Source organism: Euphorbia lathyris, chromosome 10 (assembly GCF_963576675.1).
Source record: "Euphorbia lathyris chromosome 10, ddEupLath1.1, whole genome shotgun sequence".
Taxonomy (NCBI): Eukaryota; Viridiplantae; Streptophyta; class Magnoliopsida; order Malpighiales; family Euphorbiaceae; genus Euphorbia; species Euphorbia lathyris.
In genome coordinates, this window is record NC_088919.1 from 2504996 (window position 1) to 2520053 (window position 15058).

Genomic DNA, 15058 nt, shown 5'->3' on the forward strand with positions numbered 1-15058 from the left:
CTCGCAAGCAGCTCGATTAGAACATTTATGAACAAATTTTAGTTTTGTAGAAAATTATATAGATTTATGTTAGTTCACAAAATATCATAATTTAATATTATTTCATTTGCTATTAGATGATTTCGTTCACAAATATAATAAATCAGTGATAGCCGAACTATTTGTAAGCATCTTGTTTATTTATTCACGAACTTTACTTGTGATCTTGTTTATGTACACAGTTAAAGAGCTATTTGCGAGCAAACTTAATAAATATAATTAATATTTTACTCACAACGAATTCATTGTTAGATAATTTTTTTAATGAACCAAATTCAAATAGGATTTTGGGCGCGAAACAAGCTCGAAACTCGACTCGAGCTTGTTTATTTTCTAATGAGCTGAGCCGAGTTTCAGCAAGCCAAAGCTCGGTTCGGGCTCGAGCTTGTTAATTTTATAACGAGAAGAGTTTGAGTATGCCAAAACTCGGCTCGATTATAGTCCTACATATGTAAGGCGGTAGTGACCCTCAAATTAGGAATGCCATTTTTGTTTAATTTTCAAAAAACTTTGTGCGTAATGAAATGTTAAAAAATAAACAGTTGTATGAAATGATGTTATATTTGATACTTGTTTACATTTTAGCTTTTTTTTTTTTTTTTTTTTTTGTAGGAAAGGAAAGAAAAACAAACAAAACAAAGCCGCCTAACCCGGGATCAGCCTAGGAAAACTGACTCCCACCATGTCATCCAAAATAAGAAACGAAAGGAAACCCGGAGGAGTAGAAAAGGTTGAGAGTCCCAACATCCTGACATGACCTTTAATTGCTTGATTACATTTTAGGAGGAGCTAATTTTTATTTTTATTTTTTGAATAATAATAATAATAATTATTATTATTATAGATATCAAATTGGAAAAAAATATTATTGTTTATAAAAAATTTCAAAGTAACTTCATTTTTTATGAGATTAAAGTTGAGTATATTTTTTAAAAATATTAAAGTCCAAATTCTCATATTTGGCACATGAACTTCAAAATGTTTAAAACGAGTATATATATATCATAAACCACATTCTCCTAGTTATCAATGATTTGAATATTAGGTGCATATCTCAAACCTTAATTTAACATGTTATTCATTCCTCTATACCTTTTACAATTTCTTTTTCTTTCATTCACTCCCAAGGGCGGAGCCAGCCCAGAGCTCGGGGGCCAAAGCCCCCCGGCCACCGGCTCCGTCCTTAAGTACGGGTCGATTTGTCTTCTATAGCTCCCTAAAATTAGTATATATTGATTCTATATAGTATTCTTTCAATGTTTAAATGTAGATCAGATGGTTAAAGATGTATATTCTCTCCAACCTCATTTTCTTTTTAGAAAGTTTTTATTAATTTTAACTTTATTTTTAAATAATTATAAAAACATGTTACCATTATTAATTAATTTAAATGGACTTTTTATTTTGATAACACTTTTGAATTCATTTTTATTGTCTTTTTCATTAAGAAAAAGTAAACATATTTAATTTTCTATTAGTTCAATACTAGTTTCTAAAAAATGATAACATTTTTATAATTTTAACGCGTTGAATGCTAGTTTTTTTTTGAAAAATAACTTGAAAGCAAATTATTAAAAGACAATAGTTTATGAAAAATAACGTACCTGAAACTCTGATTTTAAGGCTATTTATAAGTAATTATGTACCTGAACAAGACTATGTACTTTTACGCGTGGCAGTCTCTCGTTGGTTCCAGACTCCTTCGTTAATAACATTTCGCATTTGATGGGAACTAGGAGTGTGCCTTTAGGATTCAAGACAACTATTGGTCCACGTGTCTCTTTAGACTAGGGGTTCAGGGACCCGGACCCCTTCAGCCGTCGTAACCACCATGACCATGAGTAGTTTCGGTCTCCACTGTCTCCACAAAATTTAAGGATATAGAACTCGAAATGATATGTCTTTTCATGAACGAACACAACTATACACGGACAAACACGACTATTCACGTACGAACACGACTGTTCATGAAAGGAGGTGTTTGTTGGTATTTAAATTAATATATAATTTTATTCAAAATTTTCCAATAAATATCATATCACTAAGCATTTGATCTTCGATGTTATTTGGAGAACTTCAAATTCACATTTAGACATATATATTATGATCTCACTTAATTAAAAAATAATAAAATCCATTATAATATATAGATTTATATTACATACAATAAAATATGTATGAAAGGTGCACCATTCGAAATAGAAGAACGGAATGTTTCTAATAATTTCCGGAGAATTAGACATAAATAAATTGTAATGAATAGGTAAAATAGATGGGTAGGTACACGAGAGACACGAGTTAGTTAAGCATCTACCACACACACCATTTCATTTTCTATATATTAATTATTCATCTCACCCTTACATTCTTCACACTCTTCTTCTTTTCTTCCCCAATTTTATTTCAATTCTTAGTTAATGGCTCCGTCTACACTCACGGCATTGGCCGGCGAAAAAACTTTGCAGCAGAGCTTCGTTCGCGACGAAGATGAGCGCCCTAAGGTCGCTTATAATCAGTTCAGCAATGAAATTCCGGTGATCTCGTTGGCCGGAATTGATGACGATGAAGGGAAAAGAAGCGAGATATGTAAGAAAATAGTTGAAGCATGTGAAGATTGGGGGATTTTTCAGGTTGTTGATCACGGCGTTGATTCTAAGCTTATATCGGAAATGACTTGTCTTGCTAAGGAGTTTTTCGCCTTGCCTCCTGAAGAGAAGCTTCGCTTTGATATGTCCGGTGGAAAGAAGGGTGGTTTTATCGTTTCCAGCCATTTGCAGGTTCTTTTCGCCGGAAAACCGGTCACATTAATTTCTTTTGGCATAACATTCCAAAATAATCTAAATCCCCTGTTTTGGTAAATGGTTTTGGGGTAAATCAGTTCAACATTTTAATATTTAAAAGAGTTTATTAAATCCAAAATTAATTTCAAAAAAAATTGATTTTAGAAGTTTTTTAGATTAGTTGATTCTCCATCTTTTTTGAAGTACATAACATGATATTACTAATCAATTAAATTTTACCAAACAAGTTACAATCACGTGTCTAAAAAAAGTAATCAACTAACAACTAAAAACCATTTACAAAACTTAAATTTCTGATGAAGATGTGTCAATTTACTCTTCATGTTATTTTGTATGAACAGGGTGAGGCGGTGCAAGATTGGCGTGAAATAGTGACCTATTTCTCATGCCCGAAGCGCAACCGAGACTATTCACGATGGCCGGACAAGCCAGCGGCATGGAAAGCGGTGACGGAGGAGTACAGCGAGAAGCTAATGGGTCTAGCTTGCAAGCTTCTTGAAATATTATCGGAAGCAATGGGTTTAGAAAAAGAAGCATTGACCAAAGCATGTGTTGATATGGACCAAAAAGTAGTTGTAAATTTCTACCCAAAATGTCCCCAACCAGACCTCACTCTTGGCCTTAAACGTCATACAGATCCGGGCACCATTACCCTTTTGCTCCAAGACCAAGTTGGTGGCCTCCAAGCTACTAAAGATAATGGCAACACTTGGATCACTGTTCAACCCATCCCGGGTGCTTTCGTTGTCAATCTCGGTGATCATGGTCATGTAAGTATTACTAACGCTGGACGCGAATGTTAGAGATACTGAATTGGATCGCATATAAAAAATCAGAATTGGATTAAACTGTTTACCGAATTTGACGAGGAATTCAGAATTGGACCAAATTGTTGACACTTTTTTTTACTCAATTATAGGAAAAAAGTCAAACGGTTAGGTCTAATTCTTTTTCAAGAATATCCGGTCAAATCTAGTATTTTTCCTCAATTTTACTTTCTATTTCATTAATTTTGGATAAATTACATCCACTGAAATTTATTAATTTTCACAGTATGACAAGTGTTGAGTACCTTTTATGTTACGTTTTAATGGTCAAATGCTACTTGAGGTAAAGTTCGGCGACCATCCATGTTGGTATATAATGATACGGATTTGCTCACATGGACATTAATTTAGTCATTCACGATCTAAACTAATTTATTAACGATGATATGAATAATTTGATGCAGTATCTAAGCAATGGGAGGTTCAAGAACGCAGACCATCAAGCAGTGGTGAATTCAGATAGCAGCAGGTTATCAATTGCTACATTTCAGAATCCAGCACCAGAAGCCATTGTTTATCCTCTGAAGATTGAAGAAGGTGAAAAGGCAATAATGGATGAGGCAATTACATTTGCAGAAATGTATAGGAGGAAGATGAGCAAGGATCTTGAGCTAGCCAAGTTGAAGAAATTGGCCAAGGAAAAAGACATTATTCAGAATCCTAAATTGGAAACTAAGCCTATTGATGACATCTTTGCTTAATTCACATCTTTCTATAATTGTTGTTATTGTGTTTTTTAAGTTCACCTTCTTTGTATTACCTACTCTGGCACTCTATCTTAATATGGAATAAGATTCTTCATCTATTTCATTTGCATTTCTCACAAAATTGTCCAAATTTGCATTTCATTTCATGTGATTCAGTGTGGATTTAAAACAATATAACCAAGTTTAATACCTTAAGTAAAAGAAAAGATCGAGTAGCGTACTTCCGGAACGAATTGGCCAAGGCAAGAAAGATCGAAAGTTAAGGTAAGGAGTGCTAGTAGCGGGCAGTCTTTACGCATGTAGTGGGGAATGACAGTTATTGACTCAAGTGTGGATGTATAAAAGAGAAGAAATCGAAAAGAAAGAGATCCAACTCAACTCAAATCAACAAAATCAAATCAAAATCAAACTCAATCCAAATGGAATTCAAACAATTCTCCAATTATGACTTTAGCTAAATCTACAACCTTGGTTTATTCAATTCGATCAACTTTCAAGTTGTATTCAGTGTAGTCATAATCACTCTTCTAGATTCCGCTGCGAACTATGGACTCTTTTATGTCCTTTAAGTCTTTTACACTTTCGTTTGGAAGGAAACCTTAACTTTTTGCCTATTGACACCATGAACTTTTAAAATAACCTATCACACATCTGTAGTTGGCTTTAAAAACCTATTGCACACCTATAGTTGGTTTTTAAAATCTATTAGACACATATAGTTGGCTCATTCGGACCTCCTACACACAAAATCGTTGATTTTTCGTCTTTAACGAACGAGGTGGTATGCGTGTTATAGAAAAAATAAAAGCGTATGAGTTTGTTAGGTATGCCACCTCATCCGTCAAAGACGAAAAATCAACGATTTTGTGTGTAGGAGGTCCGAATGAGCCAACTATAGGTGTATGATAGGTTTTTAAAGCCAACTATAAAGCATTAAGCCTTTTTCTTACTTTTAAATTAATTTTAAACTCTTGAACTTACCTACGTATCTACTTAGTAGTACAGATGATTAGAGACCACAACATCAAGAGGAAAAAACCAGCAGGTGCCAAGAAAAAAAAAACCAAAGCAAAAGACAGAAACAGAGAGATACAGCAAAAACAAAAAATAAAACCAGTAAACCAGGCTGCTTTAGGCAGCAATTCGCCCCGGTAAGGCGTTTCCATCATATCCCTTGATAGAACCTCCCGCATATCCACAAGCGCTGTAATGAGGTCTGTGACACTGAGTGGAAACTCATCAGCTTTATTAGCTAACCAACTCGCACTTATCAATTAATATCTGTTATCTATCAGTAACAGCAAACAATTAACAGTTAACAAACATTATAGAAAAGTAGAAAAAGAAAGCAAATAAACTTACAGAAATCACAAAGAGGAAGATGGAGCAAAAGGTGCGAGCAAAAATCTTTGCTTTTGCAATTTATAAAGGTAAGATGGATGAATCATTACTTATTCTTTAGGTCTTTTTGAAAAAAGAGAGATAATCTGCAAATAAGGGAAATATGTCTTCCAAAAGTAACAAAATTTGGCACATTTTTTCAACAAATGGATAAAGTTAAAAACAAAGCCTTAAAGAACTTCGACTCAAATCAGGGGGACATCTGATATCGTATTAAATAAAGGTCTGAACACATGGACCAATAAGGACCTTTAGATAACAAGGTTGAATTTCAAAGATACACTCATAATCCTTAAGTATCACCATAATTTACGATAAAAGGAAGACATGCATAAAAGCGCATGAAATATAAACCAATCAGTTGTCAACACGTGAAAAGCTACTCAACAGTAGGTACATTTCATCTATCTATAAATAGTCATTCCTAAAAGAGTACAAGATACATAAGCGGGAAATCACCGAATTGTTTTGGATGGGAAAGGAAGCGTAGGAAATTTTACCCCTGAAATCTAAATTTGGGCGAGGGCGGGGTAACTACCCCGAATTATGGAGATCCTCGTCCCGCCCCGAAAAGAACCTCGTGAAGATTTCCCTAAAATCTCTGAAACTATATAATTAAAATTAGAGTAAATAATTATAAGGTCTCTGTGTTTTTACCTAACACACTACTTAGTCCTTACGTTTTTAGAAATAATTATATAGTCCTTCAGTTTTTGTTTTTGTTAACTCCTTAGTCCCTATGCTTGGGTCAATGTCAAACTATACTAAATAGACTTTAAAATACCAAAATTACCCTTTACTTTATGTTTTAATAATAAAACATTTTGGTTTGTTAATTTTTTATATAATTATATAATTTTAATTTAATAACATAAAATTTATTGAGTAAAAAATGAATAAAAAATATTTTAAAAATTATTAAAATAGGAGTCAGACTATCATTGTAAAAAGTTTTTACAATTCTAATAAATTTTTCGAATGAAGAAAAAAATATATGATTTTTAAAAAATTATAAAAATTTTATAATAATATTTAATATTAGTTTAAAGATATTATATTAAAAATAAAAAATAATTACAATTTTAAAAAATTAATAATACATTTTTTCAAATATATTAATTTCGATGTATATGTAGTTCAAAAACTTTATTAAAAATTAATTATATTAAATTTGAACTAAAAGATAAATTTTTTTTTATGTATATAACTAGGGGTAATTTTGGATTTTTATTTACAAAAATAAATGGAAGGACTAAAGAATTGATTAAGATAATACTTACTCCTAAACAAATAATATAAAATAGGGAAAATTATAAAATTGGGTCAAACGGGAGGCCCATTTACATATTTAACCCATTTACTAATTCTACTACATATCTAGACTAATTTTGTGTGACTTTCCAAAAATACCCCTAACCTTCCCACTTCCACCTCTCGCGAATCGCCGCTCCCCCCATCTCCTTGGTTATGCGAAAAGTTGCTCATGCATTAATGATTTCAAGACTTTTGATCTTCCTTTCTTCCTTTAAATTGCACGAAATCTGCACCATTTAGTCAAAATCACAATGAATTTCTCTTTTTCATCTCTTCATCTCTTGATTCTGCAACTTCCCAACCCTAGAAAACGAAGCCATGGTTTTTCAACTTTCTCTTCGTTGCTTGGTTTCTTTCTTCTTGTTACCATCAAAGAAATGGTTTTTCTACGTTATTTCCTTCGTTCTTCCCATGTTATCATATTGTTATTGTCGCTTTTGGGGGTGAAAATGGCGAAAAATGTAAGTATCTGTTTTTTTTCTGCGTTTTTTCATGAATTCACTTCGCAATCGATGGTTTCGCTAAGCTTTGCGAAGAGAACGAGCCTGGAAAGTGATGATCTACTTCGTGAATTGATGATTTCGCAAAGATCTGCGAAGAGAGAGTCTGAAACGTATGGATCTACCTCGCGAATCGATTAGTTCGCGAAGTCTGCGAATAGATCCTCACGTTTCAGACCTCGCAGACTTCGCGAAAGCATCAATATGCGACGTAGATAGTCACATTTCAGACCTCGCAGACTTCGCGAAAAAATCGATATGCGAAGTAAAATCACCTCTTCCCCTGCACATTTACATTCGCATGCTTCGCTAATTTTCATTTCGCGAAGCAAAAAACGTCTTTTTCCCTGCTAATACGATTAATTTTTTCTGTAGATGGTTGAATACGTAACATCCCTTTCTGGAAGGCGGCGTACTAGGCTGCAAGGGAGATGATTTTCCTTCCTATATAGGGATGAACTTCCCCAAGATTGACACATTCACTCCTGAAATGATTCGTTAGGAGAGGTTGTGTCAATCTCGGGGTGCACCATGGGACACGTCCATCCCATAGTGCCAATCTTCAAAGTGGACCTAACTTAATCCGGTGCCAATCTTGAATCGGATGAGTAATCTTGGTGTGCACCGTGCGACACGTCCATCCCAAAAGGTCTGGAAGTCCAGACCTTTTGGGATGGATGTGTCCCATGGTGCACACCAAGATTACTCATCCGATTCAAAATTGGTACCGGATTAGTTAGGTTCACTTTGAAATGATTGGTTAGTAGAGTTCATTGTGGCAATCTTGTTGTAAATTTTGATAATGTTATGATTTGAATGTTGTTATTGTGGCAATCTTGTTGTAAATTTTGATATTGTTATGATTTTAATGTTCGAATCCGTTGTTGTTTGCCATTTTTTGTTATATACCACTTCGCCTATTAGCTTCAAAACATATCCAGCATTCGCATATGCGAACTAAATTCATCAAGCAAAACAAACTTCAGCTTCGTAGGCTTCGCATATGCGAACTAAATTCATTAAGTAAATCAAAACATTAACTTCGCAGGCTTCGCATATGGGTGAATATGCGAAGTCAGACGGGATGGGGCGAGCTCTGCGTAAATATTGAGGGTATTTTTGGAAAGTCACACAAAATCAGTCTAGATATGTAGTAGAATTAGTAAATGGGTTAAATATGTAAATGGGCCTCCCATTTGACCCAGTTTTGTAATTTTCCCTATAAAATAAAGCTAGATTTTTTTTGTCAATATATATCAGAACTCCAAACGCTGTTGTGTAGTTTTATATATTACATATATATTGTTAATTCCATGCTAATTTGATTTCATTCCTACCAACACTTTATTGTTTCAATTGGCAGATGATGATTTCTTTTCGGTATGTGATAGAACAGCTAATTGGATGTCAAATTTCGTAGGAACTCTCTTCTTGAATCGTTACGAGTGTGGTGGGCCGCCAGTAGACCTTTTTAGGCCCCGTTTAGTTCAGCTGTTAGCTAATAGTTGTTGCTGTTGCTGTTAGCTGTTTGCGGTTGTAGTACACTGTTTGTTGTTGTTGTTAGCTGTTTGTTATTAGTTGTTTAATTATTAGTGTTTGGTAAAATTATACTGAACTGTTACGGTTAATATTTAAAATATCTAATATGGACATGTTTTAAATTAATCAACAAATAAATTATAAAATAAAAATTGGATTACACAAATTAATAAAAAAATCTAAATAAAAAAAAATTATTGAACGCAACAAAATCTTGTTCTTTCGATAATTATGTTACAAAAATAGAAATAATATTAAAGAATAAACATATTTTATGGAAATAAGAATGATAATTTTGTTAATAATAAATAACTACAAACACTTGTTCGTGAAAAACTTCAAAACACTGCGGTTTCCAGAGAAAATGCAAAACACTGCTATAAATCTAACCAAACGTTATATTTCTTACAGTTTGGAGTGAAACGTTAAACGCTTCTCCGAAAAATTCAGCCAAACACCTCCTTTTCCTAGTGCCTAGCCCTTCCAACGTGACCAAAAAAAATTATATATAAAACTATATAGATAATATTCTTATTTAATATCATTTTTTATAGCATTTAACTTGTATTTTTAATTCTTTACTCATTTTTATGTGGATATTCACCAAATCTCTTTTTGAGTTTTTTTAAAACCATCTCAAAAATATTATTTAGAGACGGAATGAGAAATGCATTTACCAGATGTTTCAAAAAGCTGTTTAACCCTTTGCATATAAATAAAATATTTTCATACTTGGACACTACTTAGGAAGAAGATGCTTAATTCCCTTAGTTTGACCCTAAGCATATAAGTCTTTCTTTAATTAGCATAAATTTAGGACCATGAGTTATTGAACATATTTCATTTAATCATACAATTAAATTGATAATGATGAAGCTTTAAATGAAACAAAATTGGATGGAATAATATATTTTTATTTTGTCATTTTTTCTCTAAATAGAGCATACATAATTTTATATTATAAGATACAATCATTAAACTAATTATTACAATGAAACAATATACATTGATTGATTTATGGGATAATTACTAATCTAACCCAATCAAGGACCTCAATTTACATATCTAACCCACCTTGCTTCCATTTTACCAAATTAGACATTTAAATCCATTTTGGACAAAACTACCCTTATTTTAGTTTGAAGGTTCATCTCCTACCTCCCGCTGCTTCCACTTCGACTTCCTCACCTGACCTTTCCCATTCAACTTCATTGTGGTTCATCTTCTTCAGTTTCAGTTCGTTTCAACTGCATTTTACGTTTTGAATTCATCACTATATATAATCCGGTCTGTTCTTCTCTGTATTTTCATTTTTATTTTCATCTCCTACGTCGGCTCGGGCCCATTTTCATCTACTGCGCGCGGAGGTTATGGCGAGAAAACGGACGGAGGCGGCGGCGGCAAACGAAGAGGAAGGACGGACGAAACATAAGGTAAGCATGCATCATCTTCTTCCTTGTTGTTTCCGCCATTAATGAAGCTTAAATGCGCTCGAATATGCTCGAATGCGACGTTAATGGCTACCGTGGAAATATGGTCGCATTTGTTACCTAAATGCGCTCAAATGCGTTCATATTAACTGTAAACGAAGCCCTGTCGCATTTGTTACCTAAATGCGCTCAAATGCGTTCATATTAACTGTAAAAGAAGCCCTGTCGCATTTGTTAGATAAATGCGCCCAAATGCGACCTTAAACCTTGTCGCATTTGAGCGCATTCACAGACGAATGCGACAAGATTGTAAGTAAAACAAGGAATTATATATAGAATATGTCAGATTTGTTAGTGAATTTAATATGTGTATGTTTAAAATTGTTACAGCATGATCCCAGGGAAGCCAAAAAGCGCAAACATAGTTCCATTTTCAAATATCCCAAGACGTCTGATTCGGATGCTCAAGTAACAGTGAGGTTTAATATGGATTCTGGGGTCATGATAAAGAAGTACCTCAGTGAAAAGCAGTTAGAAATCTATAGGAAAACATGTTTTGGTCAATATTTGGATATGAAGATTGATGGTTTCTCTTCTGCAATAGTTCATCATGTCCTATCGCGGGAGATTAAACATAAAGAAAGTAAACACAGGGAGATGTGGTTCAGGGTGAGGGGAGTTGATATGAGGTTTGGAGATTAGGAGTTTGGCTTGATAAGTGGTTTAAGGTTTGGGGTCAACATGGGAGAATTCATGGAAAGAATGTATGAATTAGAGATGCCGCATAGGTTGCGAAAAAAGTACTTTAAGCAATACGAGACAATAACGACAATTAACTTCTTCGAAGTTTTGGAAAGTGTAAACTGGAAGAAGAAGGATGCGACTGATAGATTTGACCAAGATGCTATGATGATTGCCATGTTGTACTTTGTGCATGGCAATGTACTGGACAATGCTAACTGTAGGCATGCAAAGGATTGGGTTTTGGATCTTGCAGATTATCCAAAATTGTTTAATGAGTTTCCATGGGGTACGTTGGCTTGGGAGGAGACATATAGGACATTGGAATGGGCCATTAGGAAAAGAATGAAGGCAGTCAAGGCAAATGCAGTGGGAGATAGGGGACGTGTTCCATATCAACTTATTGGATTTGCACACGTATTCCAGGTATGGTTTTTATTTTTATATACGGTATTCCAATTGACGTATGATTTGTGTATATATGTTTGGTGTATGAATGCGCCCGAATGCGATCACCAAAGTTACATCTGTGTCGCATTTGAGCGCATTCAAATAGAATGCGACAAGGTTGGGTTGCTAACCTTGTCGCATTCGAGCGCATTCAAATGGAATGCGACAAGGTTATAGTGCTTATCAAGGGATACCTCTTATTTGCAGAGCTGGATTCTTGAGTTGTGGAATGTGACTCATGCATATTACAGAAGGAGAAGTGGCAACCCACTTCCACGTTTGCTGAGATGGACCCAGAGAATAGTCCCCTCAAACCAAACAGTCAGAGAAACGTTTTCTGTAAGTGGAATGAGATTTATATGTTTCCATTTATTTTGTATTTGTTTACCAATACATTGCTATTTTTTTGCAATGTAAGGTTGCTGATCCTCTAGACGCGCGTCTTGTGGTCGAGGATGAAGAGAAAGAGTTCGATTGGTACACGTATTTAGTGGACCATGTTGAAGGACGGGAAGCTAATATAGATGCAATATTTGCCCAAATAGGGAAAGGTAAGGAGAAGGTTAAAGATGAGGAAGAGGAAGGTGATGAGGAGGAGGAAGGTGATCAGGAGGAGGGGGATGAGGAGGAGGGGGATGATGAGAAGGGACATGTTGAAGAGGGAGGTGATGATGAAGAGGGTGGTGAGGGAGCTGAAGATGATGAGGAAGGGGATGATGAAGTTGATAGATATATCATTGCATCACGGTCACAAACGACCGAGATAAATCAACTTCAGAAAGTTCTGATGGATGTGCTTGATAGGCATCATAGGTGGTGCAAGGGAGAATTTAGCAAGGTCGGTAGTAGGTTGGGCAGCCTAGAGGAACGAGTATCATTGATTGAGGGGGATATAAAAGACTTAAAGGCGATGGGTCGACCCAATACTAATCGGGAGAATGAGGAGGCTGAGACCAGTATTGTTCGGGAGGAGGTAGGCATGGTCCAAGAGGAGCCAAGTAAAGATGGAAAGGAGCAAGAGGCAGCTGTTATACTTCAGGAGGAGTCAAGTAAAGATGGAAACGTTCAGAAGGAGGCAAACGTTCAGAAGGAGGGCGATGAGGTTAATAGGGGTGGAAATCGAGAGGAGGTCCAGAGTGTTATTGTCGTATTAGACGATTCTGTGCCCGAGGAAGTTGTCCATCTTGATGATTCTGTTCCTGAGGAAGTTGCCCAAGTAGGGGAGGTTGTCCATGAAGTGCCAAAATAAGTTGCACCAAAGTTGCAGCAAGTCCAAGAAGTCCAAAAGGTAGAAGTTGGTTGAATTTATACATGAAATCGTATCTCTGGGTCGCATTTTGTTATGGAATGCGCTCAAATGCGACAAGCTATTACCTGAAAGCTTGTCGCATTGGAGCGCATTCACCTCCAATGCGACAATCTATTACCTTAAAGCTTGTCGCATTGGAGCGCATTCAAATGGAATACGACAAGCTATTACCTTAAAGCTTGTCGCATTGGAGCGCATTCACCTCCAATGCGACAGGCTATTGCATTACAGCTTCAAGGAGATAAGCTCATTACCATGTTTTTCCTTTTGTAGGTGGTTGCCATAAAAGAAGATAAAGGTCCAATGAGGGGTAGAGGGACTGGGAAAGATGAAGATAAGGGTCCAACCCGATGAGGTAAAGTTCCAACCCGGGGTGGAGGCAGAGTTAGAGGTAGAGGGAGAGCAGGTGGAAAAGGTAAATGGGTTCCTAAGATGAGCAAGTATTTGAATTCACCGTTCACCGATCCATTACAGTACACTGATCCATTAGCCTTATATGGTGGCCAATACATTGGCGGGTTTGAGGAAAGACCAGTTATTTGTAATGTTGATGATCAGCGCCATCGAATAGATGCATGTTTGATAGAGGAGTTGGATGCATGGATCAACGGGCCTGAATCAACTGAGGGAATACGTTTGGATGGTTTAGACATGTACTGGCTTGATGCAAAGTTTTTCAATACCCTTCGGCTTGAGGGGACATATATCTGCAATGAGGTAACATTAATCCATCCAATATACCCTTTTCATTTGTAATTATTTGCCTTTTACTATAGTATTAAAGGTTTACATAATCACTGTTGCAGCATATCACTAGTTGGCTGTATTTACTGAGACGACAGTCAGTACAAAATGAGGTGGATGCAGAATGGACTACAGTTGATACAGATTTTGTTGGATTAATGGGCCAAGCCATGTATGTGAAGGGGTTCAATGAACCAGGGTGGGATAGTGAAGACTATTTCGTACAAAGAGTAAAAGGTGATGCAGATAATTTTGTTCGCCCTTGGCACACAGTGAAAAGAGTGTTCATTCCGATCAACTACAAGCAAGAGCACTGGATCCTAGGAGTGTTAGAGTTGCGGTCTATGCACCTAAACATATATGACAACCTTATCTCAAACATGTCGGAGCAACCTTTGGATGCGTTCCTCCAAACACCTTTACAAGTCATTGTTAGAGTCATGGAATTGAGCGGCTATTTTGTAGATGGACGTGAAAGTGTGAGACGGATGATCACTTGGAGTAGAGTTCCAGGGGTGCCACAACAAATGTCCGGCTCAAATGACTGTGGTATTTGGACTTGCATAAACGCACAATTCTTAAGTGGATTACATGATCTCCTGCATGATGACTCATATGTATATCCATACAACTCTACGGATGACACTTTCTTCCGTTTGCGCCTTGCAGTTGAGTTGTTTCATGGACGGTTGTTAGATTTCAAATGATATTGTAATAGCATGTTTTTTGTTATATATTATGTTTTATTTATGTAATCCTATTGTGTTATATGTTCTTATTTAAACAACCTTGTCGCATTTGACTGGAATGCGCTCAAATGCGACAAGCAATATTCAAAAAGGAATTTTCTGAACCGCATTTGAGTGCATTTAACACTCAAATACGACGAGGTTAGTAAACAACCTTATCGCATTTTACTAGAATGCGCTCAAATGCGACAAGTAGTATTCAAAAAGGAATTTTTTGAACCGTATTTGAGCGCATTCAACACTCAAATGCGACGAGGTTTGTAAACAACCTTGTCGCATTTGACTGGAATGCGCTCAAATGCGACAAGTAGTATTCAACCGCATGTAAACAACCTTGTTAAGGACAAATAGAATACAAGCACAATGTTAAGGACAAATGATAAAGTCTTTGGACAAGCATAATGTTAAGGACAAATGGTAAAGTCTTAAAACAAGCACAAGCTTGCATACAAATGATAAAGTCTTAAAACAAGCATAATGTTAAGGACAAATGATATTAATCAACTC

General features: G+C 35.6%; 1 protein-coding gene across 1 annotated transcript; it reads left to right on the top strand.

The window, feature by feature from the left end:
* The first annotated feature begins 2394 nt into the window (after window positions 1-2394).
* Window positions 2395-4483, top strand: LOC136209551 (naringenin,2-oxoglutarate 3-dioxygenase). The gene is made up of 3 exons (XM_066001048.1): window positions 2395-2816; window positions 3182-3610; window positions 4072-4483. The coding sequence occupies exons 1-3, from the start codon at window positions 2457-2459 to the stop codon at window positions 4366-4368; spliced, it is 1086 nt and encodes a 361-aa protein (XP_065857120.1). The 5' UTR covers window positions 2395-2456; the 3' UTR covers window positions 4369-4483.
* Window positions 4484-15058: the final 10575 nt, after the last annotated feature.